At 33.8% G+C, this 15,521-nt stretch overlaps 1 protein-coding gene across 9 annotated transcripts in view; it reads right to left on the minus strand.

Moving 5' to 3' along the window:
• Positions 1 to 15,521, minus strand: part of Myb (proto-oncogene like protein Myb) — a 78,993-nt gene that overhangs the window by 33,768 nt on the left and 29,704 nt on the right. For all 9 annotated transcript variants that reach the window (XR_012464555.1, XR_012464556.1, XR_012464557.1 and 6 more), the window contains exons 2-3: positions 8,405 to 8,558; positions 6,278 to 6,427 (exon numbers count right to left, since the gene is read on the minus strand). Coding sequence is in view for 6 of the 9 variants with exons in the window: in XM_074171212.1 (XP_074027313.1) it covers positions 6,278 to 6,427; positions 8,405 to 8,558 (304 nt within the window). In the remaining 3 variants the exon portion in view is untranslated. The remainder of the gene's footprint in view (positions 1 to 6,277; positions 6,428 to 8,404; positions 8,559 to 15,521) is intronic.

Consider the following 15,521-nt stretch of genomic DNA (forward strand, 5'->3'; position numbering starts at 1 on the left):
GTTATTTTTATAATAGGTATGAGTTGATTTCTAGATTCAATGTTACAAATTGAAGAAAGAACATGATTTCAAGTCTCCGAAACCACTTTTCATTAGCTTTCTGAAAAGAACTAAGCTCATTTCGAGAACTTCGACCTTATTTTGAATTAACCACTCCAAGATATGCACGGGAGTGTACAAGAAAAAATCCTACAATCACTCCATACTGAGTGGCCAGATTAATTGGTTGTATGGATATAAAAAGGTGAAGTGTAAATTACTTAGTGACAAATTTAGAGTTATTTTGTTATTGTATGTAACTTTTCCACTACTCCACGGCCAAGTAGAATAGTTGAAGAACATTACCACATTCATCTGTTATAATATATTTCTATTCACTCATCAAGAAGTACACAGGCCAATATTTACACATTTACCAAAATCCTAATGGGGCACTGCACTGCCATGATCCATCTGACTTAGATAGATAGGATTGAATGTAATGAATTTGGTGCGAAGGAAAACAGACAAGGAGGAAGTTCAGGAACATAAAATATAGGAGATTTTATTAAATGGTTTTATTTAGCTAGACCCGTTTGTTTTTTTGCGTCAAATTTAATAATTGAAGTTTGACCCCTTTTCTTAGAGCGCCTTGCGTTTCGTCCTTAAAAAAACAAGATGGGCGCAGTTACAAAATGGCGGATTACATATTGTTTTACAACTACCTCAATATGGGTATCAAATGACAGGGCTTTTATTTCTAAGGACGAAACACAAGCACTACAGGAAAATATTTAAGGCGCTTCAAGAGCGGTGCCTGTGCGAAAGTAGCGATTCACATTGGATTTGAATCGCTGGAGATGAAATCCATTTGAAAAAACATTCACAGGAAGTTTATTACACATAAACGCAGTTCTCCAAATGAAAGATTACTTCGACAGTGAAGTTCGAGGTGTATTGACTTGAACCTCGAAACGTTGAGCAGCCACAGTCCGACATATATTTCTGATATGTGGTGGAATCAAATGTGCCAAGTCACTTGAACACGTCCCGTGAAAGTATCTATAGAAGAGAGACAAATCTCCAACCTTTCTTCGATGTTCCAGACTATCAAGGTTGCAAGTGATGTTGGCTCTTTTCTGGATGGAATCCAGCAGCTTCAGGGTATGCTTTAGCGCGGACCTTCATACATGAGAACAATACTCCAAAGAAAGTCTGATCTGAGCTTAATAAAGCATCAAAAGTTGCTGAGGTGTGTACAGTTTTCTGGTTAGGAACAGTGTTTCAAGCTTTTGAGAAGCGGCTTCTGCAATTCCAGCGACATGATTGCGCCAAGGCATATTGGGGCCCATTTTAACCCCCAACGAACTTATCGAAGCAGAAAGTGAAATTGTCCGACCCTGACATTATTATATTCGGTTGGGAGACATTCATATTTTTAACTAGTAGTATCTAGTATTTTTTGACTAGTAGAATAGTAGTAAACTTTGAAAAAGTTGCAAATTCAAGATGGTCGCAGCTACAAAATGGCGGATTACATATCACCTTATAATACTGAGGCACTGAATGAACTACACAGAATGAAAAGGATTGAGTAATAAAATTAGAAACTAAAAACTTGAAAAAAAAATGAGTAAAAAAATATGTTGAACGGTTTTATTGAAAAAAAAAATAATAATGATGTGGATAATGTACTAAAAACTAAAAAATAATTCGGAAGGTCTTAGGTAGTAGTCATCACACCACTCTTCTCAACAATCTACGGTATTGATTAGATAAAAAAAATAATAAAATTGTTGGGCGCAGTATTCACATATTTTATTCAGGTTGCAATACGATGACTATACAATAATTTCATAAGTTTATCTCATTATCCTGATCAGGATCGCCAGGATTAAATAATTTCCCCATACAGTCCCTGTGTGATAGCAAGTGAGACAACCACACTGTCTGCGCATGCGTATATATTTTATATTAAAAAAAAACTAACAGACTAAAAAATAATTCGAAACTAATTTAAGATTTTCTTCAACATCAATAAGAAGTCCTATTGGTTTGATATAACTAATGACTTGTAATAAGTCTGAAATTAGAATAAATCTATTTACAAAAAAATTAATTTTGTTGTAAAAAAGCGTGGGGTGCTGAATATCCATTATTATAAATACTTAGTTAGGAAATTTTTGCCAGATTGGAGCCATAATAAAAATATAATTTACATCATTATTATCTTTACTTTTTTTTTCAATATAACTGTTCGACATAAAATATTTTTTTCACTTGTTTCATTCTCTAAATAGAACCCTTCTGTCGCTAAAATGCTCAAAAGCAAGTTAATAAAAGTGCTGATTTTTTCAGTTTTTTCCCACATGTCAGTGAGCGCGAAGGGATGAGAATTATACATTTTGCACTCACTATTCTAGACATCTGTAAGTAAAAACCCCTCTTTTGATGTATATTATTTGGACTAATTCATTTTGTATCAATTTTGATTTCACCAAAATATCTCAGATGTACCTGAACCCCAATTCTCGAATTATTCCTTCTCAAATCTCTTAGAAATTCAATTTTTATGCCGCCTCACAGAGTTACGTAATATTTATTCTATGGTATTTTTGAACGTAAATCTTGGTTGCCTCTTGCCGCCGGCGTTTTCTTCGAATTCGTAGCATTACGTTACTTCGTCCGGTCAGCAAAATCATAGTAAGAATAAGTTTCAACGCCCACACCAAGGATTAGTAAACATGAAATTATCCTTGAAGGCACATTTTTATGAATCAACTGTTTCGAATGTCAAGAGCTTTTCGATTACTTTGGTACGACCACAGTAGATTTTACTGTGGTACGACTATACAGGAGGACCAACTGCGACGTTATTCTTATCATTTAATTCTTGAAGTGAAGAGGACGATGCTGTAACGCTGGAGCTAGCTGGATTATTCTTTAAGCAATAGCCTTTTTTTAAGAAATAGATTGATCGAGGTAACCCTCAGCTACTGTTGTAGACTTCCATCCTCCGTGCTTCTTAATATCCGTTATATTCTGAATATTCCTTTGGTTCCGGGAGGTTCAGAAACTCAGCAATGGTAGAGGACATTTTTCCAAACGTGTTTATACCAACTGGATTGGCACTGCATTTATAATTTGATTATTTCAGAAAAAAACTTTGATGATTGATAACAGAAGGGCGTAATGCAACGTATTCATTAAAACAGTGAATGTTTTTTTCAACAATGCAAAAAGAGCGACCTATTTTCATTTTTGTATTTGGAATTTGAACAATCAATGATTCATCCATTAATTTAATGTCTTCTATTAATAAATGGCATAGCTCTTTACGCCGGCAGGCTCCATATATTTCGAAAATAGAGGCAACTTTTATCAACAAAAATTTTTCATCTGACGCCTCATTTATAAACCTCTGGACTTCAAACGTAAGAGTTTGTCAGGTTTTTCCTACAACTATTTAGTTAGAAACATTTCATTTCTTCATTGATTTTTATTTTTTGTATTATAAATTCTTGTTAGGAAATTAACTTTTCATAACTGCTGGTGAAAACATCAAATGGACAGTCTGATCTCAGTGACATAAAACATGGAGTACCTCAGGGGGTCTTTTTTAGGACCAGTGTTGTTTTTAATATACTTAAATGACCTAATAACCATTAACATCGCAGGAAAATTTACTGTATTTGCCGACGATAACACTATTATATGGAGTAATGAAGAAATTAATCAGCTATCATATACGATAAAAATAGATATTCAACAAATTCAAGCTACGAAAATTAGAATATGCGATGTCGTACTGCTGAGCCGATTTTTTTGCTAACAATTCAATTGAAGATCTTTTCACAGCCTCTCCAATATCGTCAATAACACACAATTCCTCACTTTTGTTCTTCATTATGCAAGATCTTAAACACCAGCAAGAACTTTAAATGTGACTTTAAATAAAACGCATGAGCTGTAAACAATACTGTTTGTTGGTAACCAGGTGATTCGGCGTCACCTGACACGGCCACTTCACACCAAATGCGATAACATGAAAATAGTTAACTGACAAGGGATGTCAAAATCTGTTTTTATAGAAATGTTGAATTTATTTATTTTATTATGATAACAGAACTGTTGTACAAAAAACTTTGTATGATAATTGTGTTAAAAGTAAGATTTATTTTGTTTATGAAATTGCTCAACTCGCTATGCTTTTTCACTCACAAAATAAAAACTTTCTTTTAACCGAAGTGCTATAATATCAATAAATTAGTGGTAATGTAATGAATTGATATAAACATACAATTTAAGCTTGTTACGACATTTATTTGTTTTATAAAAAAACATTCATTCTTACAATTACTTATATTGAGATTGAATTAGATATTGTATTCTTATTTATCTGAAAAGTTCAATCTCACGACAAGTGAGACAGTATTGTGACGTCCGAAGATGCTATTGTATAGCGAAACACGTGTCGCGGATTTTGTAAACTTTCATGTGGAAAGCTTACATTGAAGTGTATTTTTTGAATACGTTATAATGGATTTCCATCAAGTATAGGTCAGTTCTATCAAATTTTTGTAGTTTAAAATCATTAAATAAAGTTGTTGTGTTTTTCTAGTATTCCTTTCTAGTATTCTTAGGATAGGTGACATTAATTATAAGGAACACTGTGCTACAGATTTTGTTGTTATAGACCAAGTCTAAGTTTATTCGTAGTCCAAGACATTTTCAGAAGAAAGGAGGAACTATACGTAGTTCCAATATTGTTCAATATAAAGGTGAAGTAGGGATGATTTAAATTTTGATCATTAAATTGCCGATGAAAAAACACCTTCCGCAGGACGAAAAGTAATTCAGAATGGAAAGGTGCTTTAACTTTTTGGAACCAACACAAAAATATTACCATTTTCTAAAAACTATCATCACTGGTAACGTGATTTGGCTATATGAATATGCTGAAAAACAACTTTTCTGATATTCTGGTATTCCCCAGGGATCTATATGATCTCCAACCCTCTTTCTATTGTATATCGACGACTTATTGAAAAAAAACAAGAATCCGATATGTTGCTTTGCTGATGACAGCACACTTGTTTCGTCATTCCACATGGATTCCACAACATCTGCAGCGGATGCACATCTTCACCGGCAGCAGGAGGTTGCATATCTTAATGAGGGTTTAGAAGTAATTTCGAATTGGGGTGAAACTAACCAGGTTCAATTCAATGCACTAAAACCACACGCATCAGTTTTATCCAAAAAGATTAATTTCTCCAAACCAGAGTCAGGTCAGACAATTCCACTTTCTGCTTGGATGAGTTTGTTGGGGGTTAAAATGGACACCAATATGTTTTGGCAGATTCATGTCGCTGGAATTGCAAAAGTCGCTTTTTAAAAGCTTGGCACACTGTTCCGAACCAGAAAACTGTACACACCTCAGCAACTTTTGATGCTTTATAAAGCTCAGATCAGACCTTCTTTGGAGTATCGTTTTCATGTATGGAGCTCTGCCCCCAAACATACTCTGAAATTGCTGGATTCCATCCAGAAAAAAAGCCATCCGCCTGATTGGAGACGCGAATATCACTTGCAATCTTGATAGTCTGGAACATCGAAGAAAGGACCAATCTCAACCGATTCAAATCCAATGTGAATCACGCTCTTAGAGTGCCTTAAGGATTTTCCTGTAGTGCTTGTGTTTTTATCCTCAAAAAAACAGCCCGACTACTTTATTTTGATAATTTACAAGGATCCAACACACAATGATACACTGTTACCAATATACAAATAGTATTGTTATGATAAGTCGAATATATGATACATTAATTAACTCAATATTACTTAATTTAAGAACCAGACGCATATTAAAGCGTAAAAATCAAGAACGGGCAATTCATTCGATCACCAAATTCATACTATTTTTTTTTCCATGGCGAAGAACCCCTCCTCTCTGGGCCAAATGATCAATCAATACTGAGAGGGTCTTGAACATTGTCGGGTAACCGATAAAATCTTTTCTATCTGTTTTTTTTTACCAACAATTCAAAATCATGTGAAATGAGACAACAGTCAACTGTATTTTTATTCGATTAAAAAAAATGTAAGACAGAATCTCCATTTGTCGGTTTACATACCTTGTAAATATTTTCTGACAATCACAATTAAACCCGTTTGATAATAACTCCACCCACTTCCTATACCTATTCGAATACTTAACATTTCATATTATGATTCAAATGGTAATACGAATACTGGACAATAATATGGGGCGACATAGAAAAATCATAGTACTGACCTCTTTTGTCCATGGCCCTTTGACCAATTCCGGATTAACCACTTTGGTCCATCTCTGCTGACACTGAACATCGGATCGATCGGGAAAATGTTCAGCGATTATGTCCCACTTTTCGCTGAAGTCGTCCACAAGTTGTTTTAACCGGGCGTCCTGGAACATTTTTGTAATGCTTATTTGGGAAATTGGTTAATTCAGTTCACTGCAGTAAACGTATATAGTACTAACTTTGACAAATATCGAGAGTATATAGTAAAGAACTAGTGAAAATTGTAATTTATCCATTCTTTATTTTCGCAGACCACAACTTGGCAAATTTTGCATCATGACTTGGGCCCGCACCCGTACAAAAATCAACTGGCCCAGGAACTGAAGGTAAACGACCATATCATCAATAGGTCTTTCAAACAAATAACCCTATATTTGCAGCCACATAAGATACCGTATGTATGTAAGGCTGGGGCCACACTATGCGTTGTAACCGCACCGTGTTAGGAATCACACGTTAAAATGTAAGACCTCGTTAATCCTTAGATTGCACAAGTTTCCCAACTTCTGAGAGTTGTCGTTCGTATGGGGGCGACAGCTGATTGACAGAAAAAACAGATTTTAAACAGATTTTTTTAAACAGATACCGGATGCTGACGCAACTCATTGCGCTACTGCCGGAAAATCGGTAAATCCGGAATACACAAACATTCTCATGAAAGCAGTCAGAGAGTCCGTATCAAACTTAGCGGTAGGACGTTCGACACGAATGAATTCATCAGTTGCATTCAGTGAAAACCAACACTTCAGGATAAATCTGCAAAATAATGCAGTGACCAACGTGCAAGAGAAAAAGTTTGGATAATTGCGACTCTGACAGTACTTGATAGAATGTTTTCAAGAAAATTCCAATGAATTATTACCAATTTCTTTTCAAAATTATCGGGACATCTTGACGCAATCAGTAAAGGCAAAACACATCAGTTTCTACCGCACCGGTGAAAACGTAAAGTGTGACACCAGTCTTATGTTATCTCTTTGAAATCTTATGATATCCCTGTCATAATAGTAAATATTATAAGTTAGTTCTATATGACTCGTTATAGAAAAAAACCATGTATTCAATCGATACAAAATATTTTATTATTACTGAATGCCAAAGTTCTTGAAAAGTATATTACATACAACTGTGGAAATTTTATTCCAAAATTGAGTTTGTTGATCCAAAATATGGAAACTAGGCTAGTTCACCCATATTCATATGTTTTTACTGTTCAATAATGGAATAAATGTTTATGAGGATTTTCAGCACATTACCTTGCGTGTACCTTGAAGTTTAATGAATTTGGGTTTGAATGATAGTTAATGAATATTTGGGCATTGTAAAATTCAAATATAAAAGCGTCTGTCGAAACAATGCTAAACCACCTACACTATTTCTCATATAAATACCATTGAAGGATTATACAAAGATAAAAAAATCTAGGTTTCATGACCGATAACAGTTTCGTAATTTTGTGTACACCTTCATTCAAAATATTAATACCAAATTTTTAATTTTGTCAGCTATACTGTATCAGGGTTAGTAATTTTTTGAGAATCAGAGAGGAAAAGTAGATTTTTGGTTGACCAGTGAGTAATGAATATTATTATCTTTCAGATTTCATAACAATAAAGACAATCTGATTGGACAAAATAAAATGGGAACAATGCGGTCACAGTTAGTGTATGTATCAAAAGGGTATACTTTTTAAAAAAATGAGAAATAAAACTTCCTATGTTGAAAAATGAAAATGAAACTTTCCATGTTTTTTAACACTTTTATTTCTAACTAACGTTACTGCAGTTTCGTTCTATAAGGACATTTTCAAACTTATACATTGAACATAGTTTAACGTTAATAGTGTAAACATAGTTTAATTAAACATAGTTCAATAAATATTACTGAAGTTTTTTCCCAACACCAAATTGTTATTTTAACACCTCGACACTTGTTTTGATCACCAAGTGATCATCTTCAACAGGAATATTAAACTGTTTAATCTTCCTTAATATCTATCTATCTATAAATTCAAAAAAGTTTCCCAAAGGATTTTAGTCAAGAAAAATTAGAAGGTACACAAAAAAAGGGGAGAAACTTACCTCCTCTTTGCTCCATCGGCCTTTATTAATTGACTTTTTGGATCGTGCGAGTTCTTCCGCCCCAGCAGAATCGTCAGAATCTTCATTACCGGAATGATCTATTTCTGAATCTTCTATTTTGAATTCTTCAGTTTTTAAATCTTCTCTCTTGAATCTGAAACCAAAAAATCAACATTGAAGAAAATTACAAAAAGATGTTTCCTCTGATTTCAAAGATCCCCTTCCAAAAACTCTAGGGAGTGCCAGTGAATCCCCCAATCTCAAGGTAGAAAGTTGGCCAATGGAAATTAAACGATAGAATTTTAAAAACTTGTGATATTATTTTGGATGAATACATAATAAGTTTTTATGCTCTACTATAAAAGGCAAAATGTTTACATACGCCCCTTTGCAGTAACACGCAGTATAGTCGAAGTAAACGATATTGTGCACATTTAAAGGTGGCGGCACTCTCAAAGACCGAAAAAACCAATACATAGAAATAAACCGGCAGCGAACTAGTCCACATGGACTGTAGACTTGACGGTTCGTATTGGATAATTTTCACTAATCGAGTTTTATGATTGGTCGAAGAGTCATAAAATTAAATTTGAAGTCATGTTACGGTGACGACTAGAAATCGGGAATGCGGGGATGGTTACCGCCGTCGTGTTCAGTTCAGGAACTGATCGCGATTTGAGTGTTGAAATTTGATATGGGTGCAGTTATAATTACTTAAAATTTTTGTTATCTGTTTAAAATGTGGCGTCCTGCGACAAGTACTAATGGTAATAACGAGTGTGATAACAGTGTAGTGATTCCAATAGCGATGGTGAACAATGCGAAAAAGAGATACCAGTGAATAAGATTCGGATGCATTTGAATATTGAAACACAGAGAGTATATTTCAATGTATATAAGAATCTACATCTTAAGTTTGGTTTGGAGGGAAAACAACTGTTACAAGCAACATCAGATTTGACTGAAATTCATTTCTCAACTGTACGTAAAATACTCAAAAACAAACCTTATGTACGCAAGACGCGATGTGATACAGGATTACCACAGCCTTTAGATGTTCATCTAATAAAATCATTGAAAAAAATAATATACGATTGTTACAAAAGCAATGAGATTCCTACAACTGAAATTATAAGAAAGAAATTAAATACTTCCGGTCATAACGTGAGCTGCTGAGACAATAAAGAAACTAGGATTTAGATTTGAATTAAAGAAACTAGAATAAAGAAACTTGGATTCAGATTTGAAATAATAAACAAACGTCAAGCAGTTATTGAAAGCAGAAGAATAGTGGAATTGCGTAACAAATACTTAGAACAAATAACTAAATATAGACGAGAACAACGGCAAATTGTCTATTCGAGCGAATCTTGGTATAATACTCACGACACAGTTACGAAAGGGTGGACCGATGGTTCGAGAATGTGTACGCCTAACATGTCTGCAAACAAAGGATCGCGACTAATAATTGTGCATTGCGGAGGTAGTAAAGGATGGGTTCCGAATTCTTTGAAATTACATGGAAAAAAACTTGAGGACTGCAATGTTGATTATCATGAGAACAAGGAGGCTAATATTTTCGAAGAATGGTTTGAAAACACATTGATCCCAAATTTGTATGCGAATAGTGTAATAGTTCTTGACAACGCTTCCTATCATTCGCGACAGCTCATCAAAGTACCAAATAAAAATTCAAAGAAGGATGAAATACAAAGATAACAATTCGTATTTTGAAGATTATGCCCTTGAGAGTATTGCTGAAAAGTATGGACACACCATTCGAGACTTCCCATCTATTTTTGTGTTTTCAATCCCATCGAGCTGATTTGGGGAAAATTGAAACAAAGCATCAGCTGTAAAAATAATTTTCCAAAAATTGATAAGAAGGTAATAGAGCTAATTAAAGAAGAAGTATCTAATATTATGGAAGAAGACTGGCATAAAAGGATTGAAAAAGTAATTTTAGTTAAAAAAGACTATATGGAGATTGGACACTTCCATATTAATAGTGGAAATAAATTCATTATTGATTTAAATGATGACAGCGATAGTGAAACAGAGAATATGGAAGAAGAATTATCAGAAGCTTTCGAAGAAAGAATATATATATATGGCGTCGTAAACAAATGCAAATAAAAAACAAAATCCATATGAATATTATAAATATTCATCATTTGATCTAGAAAGTTTCGAGGAAATCATCTTCTATTGCAATCTTTTCAACCCTTTTCACATGTCTTTCGCCCTATTGTGATCCAACGGAAGTGCGTGAGGTTTGCTCTGCAGGAAGCGAGTCCTCAAGAGAACATGTCAAGCGTAACACCCGATATATTTCTTGTCAAAGTTACCGGGAAGAACCATCATCAATAAAAAATAGGTGAAGAGATAATGTGTGTATAGAAATATTTGATGAACGAGTTTTTTACAGCGATGTTATCATGTTGCTTCTAAAATATATCTTAGGTTATGTCAAACACATCGTATCCATTAGAATATATTATTTAAACATTATATCATGTCAAAACAATGAGAATTATTCGGTGAACACATTACACTAGTATGCGATTGCCCAAAATTCGCATGGATTGTTTACAATCTGCTCAGAAATAGTTTTGTCATACTTGTATTTTCAGTACTAAAAAAATAATCATGATAATTTATGATTCCTTTCAACTGCTTCGTTAGAAATCACAATATTTTGCACTTAGTACAGTACAATAAATATTGCTTTCTTCCTTTATTTGGAAGATCCCACCATTTTTCGTATAAAGATGGAGAAGTAGAAAGCCAAAACCTTTTTTCCCAATAAATAACAAATAACTTCATCAGATATATTGAAGCAGGAGTAGAAATACATTATTTGAATATGACACCAATTACACTATTTCTTTTTTATGGGCAAAGAATCATATGTCAACCTAGGTGGACACCTTATTGACATATGAACCGATTTCATAAAACCGGTGTAAATTAAATCGCCCACGGAAAAAAAAATTGTTGAATGGAAGAAAATTCACTTCATTCAAGGAAATAAAAGTGTCATGTATGCACAACAAAATATTTTGTTGATGCAAAAAAATGAACCAACTATTTATTCAAGCATATGTTCATTGTATCAAACAAACCTTTAATTGAAACTATCACCTCGATCAGTTATTTCAATTTGAAGAAGAAATGAATTCTAAGCCTAAGGTGGTTCAAACAGAACTGGCTGGTATCTCAATCGCCACAAAAGAAATAACTAGGAAAGGAATTTCTGGCAAAAACATAACAACTAGAGTGCCACCAAGATTTAGCCAAAGTCTCGGTAGATAATAACATTATCCTAAGGTGGGTTGAAGGGGACGACAGGGGTAAAGGTAATCGCATTGCCGACTCTTCAGCCAAGGAAGCGGCTGGACTAAGAATTTTAGGACACAGTGGCACCCACGGCCTGATGACTTCGACAATTGCGGAACTAGTCAAATGTTACACCCATGCTCAATCTTTAAAGAGATGGGATGAAATCAAAGGATGTAATCTTGCCAAGATCACCTTGGGCGACCCTGGGAAGCTGGCGCCGAAGAAATATCTGGCGATGACCCGGAAACATTTACGCTTAACAGTAGGATTTCTGACTGTCCACTGTCAACTAAGGAAACACCTACATAATATAGGGCTAGTGGACACACCTCTATGCAGTATGTGTGAACAGGAAGATGAAACTGTCAGGCATGTCCTATACGAGTGTCAGGAGTTATCGTCAACAAGATGGTGTCTGTTCGGTGAGTCTTGGTCTACACCTGCCGATATAAAGAAGATGTCTCCCAGTGACGTGTCCACCTTCCTGGAAAGGACAGGATATTACTATAATAATTTCTTCAAGAATATCTATCGTGACAATTTGAAGCACTCCTCGATCATAATAATTGAAAAAACATCACTATCACTACCCTTCGAAACGGTTCTGGCTGATGAAACCACAGAATCGGGATGTTTTTGGTCCATTTATCCACATGCTAAAAGCGGCTCTAGCTCTCTCATAGAGAAATTCACTCCTCACGTTGGATACTCCATTTTATCTGAATGCTCAAAAATATTCAATTTGTAATATGCTCGCGTTACGCAATAAATATTCTACTGATTTTAATTCTTGGTTTACCCATGAACACTGTTACTTATGTCTTATGGGATATTTTCAAATAATTGAAAGTTTTTTATGAGCAAAAGAGTAGAAAACGTGTTAAATATTCGTTTTGAGGGCACCCGGCGATCTTGAAAAAATTTTTGAGTGTACGTAGATTACGAATCCGAAAGAAAAAATCGGCGCTCTCCCTTATTTACAAAGTTACGGCCCTTCAAAGTTCAGAAAAGGGAAACTTTTCAGCATTTTTTTTCATTATTTGAACTATTTAAAAACACAAGCATTTATTCACTAGGTCACCGTATTCCTCCTTCCTAGACACTTTTCAGTTCAACAATCAACATTTTTCCAATAAAAATATTAAATAATCTACGGAGCTGCTTTTTGGTGATATATCTCTGTATTTTACGTTTTTAAGGTTAATGGCATAGTTGGTACGACTGATGCTGTCAATATTTCTAAATTCGAATGTTTTTTGCCTTCATTCTTCAGATCGTAAATTGGTTTTTGATGGTGTATTAAGATAAGATGGATTTAACAAGTAAACTAACAGCAGCTTATATTCCGCAAAATAATCCCAAATACCAACCTCTTTTTTTTGAAATGTCACTAGTAACTAACCCAGAAATAGAAGAATGTCACCAGAAGAAGCATTCGTTTTTAAATTAAGTTTTTTATTAGAAAAATGTTGAGTGTTGAATTGAAAAGTGTCAATTAAGGAGGAATTGTAAAGGTGACCTAGTGAATAAATGCTTGCGTTTTTAAATAGTTTATCTTGTTAAAAAGAGATCTGAAAAGTTGCCCTTTTCTGAACTTTGAAGGGACATAACTTTGTAAATAAGGGAGAGTGCCTCTTTTTTTTTCGGAATCGTAATCTACGCATCAAAATACATAAGTACACTCAAACATTTTTTTAAAAATCGCCGAGTGCCCTCAAAACGAATATTTACCAAAAACTTTATCAATTCTTATTAGTTCGTATCATCCAAATTGAATATAATCTAGTTGCCTGCTTCTCTAAATTGAGTTTGACCTCAACCGCACGGCCACCAAATCTATTAAAATGACAAGGCGCGTCTATTCATCTATACAATTCAGTCTAACCCCTGCTCTTCCCAGATCAAGCGAATGTCGACCTTATGCTAAACCGTGGCACTGAACCATTCCAATCTCGAACAGGCTACCATTGAAGACCATAATCGGGCGTAGTGGCCTACGAATCTAATGTACTTGGAAATATTCCCATCGCATAGCCCCTAGAACATAAAGTACACCATCATTGTTCTACTTTTATCTATTATGTAATGTAGGACACTGTGATTGGTCAGAATTTCACACAATGCAAATTTTTCGGGGTACCTGATTTCTCACAGATGGTCTTATTATTGAAATAGTAAAGACAAGTGATGTATCAGATCGTCGCGAAATAGCACGTGAAAATACTCATTTCATACTGGTAGAGCCAGTATGAGGACGCCTGAGGAAGCTATTGTTTAGTGAAACACGTGTTGCGGTTTTGTAAACTATCCAGTGAAAAATCGCACAATAACAATAATAATCTTTATTTCAAAAATATGTCGAGTACAGCTTGTACACAGACACCATAGAATGAAATGGTGTAAAAAAACAAAATGTATGTGAATCTACTGGCATATAACCACTATATGGTTCTAAATCTATTAGCGTTTTTTGTATTTCTTTCTTAGATATATTTATGCTCCTCAAATCCTTGATGCTCCTCAAATCCTTGATTCGATTAGGCAATTTATTATACAGTTTCATTTACATGTAATGAGAAGTTTTTTCAGTTTTAGTTTACCTACGCATAGGAAGCACGAAATAATTTCTTCTTGTTCCATATATAGGAATGTTGATTACCAGAGGTCTATTTGTTAATAGAAACATTAAGCATTCATAAAATTTAAAGGGCGTTTATCGACATTATCCCATTATTCTTGAAAACATTTACACTAAAAAGTATGAGATTAGTTTTAGATTCATTCAAAATTAACCTATTCCTAGTGAACCTAGTGTGTCCATTCCTGTTTTTACTACTTCGGAGTATATTTCACGGCCTATTAATGAATTAGTATCATCAGCAAAGACTGTAACTGAATTATGTGTGTTTGAATGATAACATAAATCGTTCATGTAGAATATTGGTGATGATAAACAACAAGGGACCCGAAATGCTTCCTTGGGGTATTCATGCTTTCACTGCAGTATTCTCAGATTTTATGTTCGACCATGTTTGTTAATAGTTGCTATTTATATCTTTGTGGTCTTTGTGGACGCCCAACTTTACCTATACTCCCATCCTCAATTCACTTTTATTGTTATATTTTATTATCATTGATCTAAACTTATAGTGTACATAACACATTTATATATATATATATATATATATATATATATATATATATATATATATATATATATATATATATATATATATATATAGATATATATATATATATATATAGATATATATATATATATATATATATATATATATATATATATATATATATATATATATATTTTAATATTAATATAATTCACCAAAAAGGATTTGAAGCTTTATAACTCCTATTTAATTATATGCGAGCGCTTTCGACAGCTGGTCGTGCTGTCATCATCTAGGCTCTACTCTACTCTACTCAAACAGTTTGAGTAGAGCCTAGATGATGACAGCACGATCAGCTGTCGAAAGCGCTCGCATATAATTAAATAGGAGTTATAACGCTTCAAATCCTTTTTGTGACTTATATTAATATTAAAATACTGAAAATAAAGGAAAATTAGTTGCATTATTCACAATATATATAAATAAATATATATATATATATATTTATATATATATATATATATATATATATATATATATATATATATATATATATATATTATCTCGTTATTCAAGCAGTCAAATGCCTTTGACAGATTTAAGAACATAGCAAGTGCTAAATATGTTCATTCTATTAAGTTTGTTAT

The sequence above is a fragment of the Leptinotarsa decemlineata genome, unplaced genomic scaffold, assembly GCF_025532065.1.
Source record: "Leptinotarsa decemlineata unplaced genomic scaffold, Ldec_3_MD MMD2_tig00000010_RagTag_RagTag, whole genome shotgun sequence".
In the NCBI taxonomy this organism is placed as follows: domain Eukaryota; kingdom Metazoa; phylum Arthropoda; class Insecta; order Coleoptera; family Chrysomelidae; genus Leptinotarsa; species Leptinotarsa decemlineata.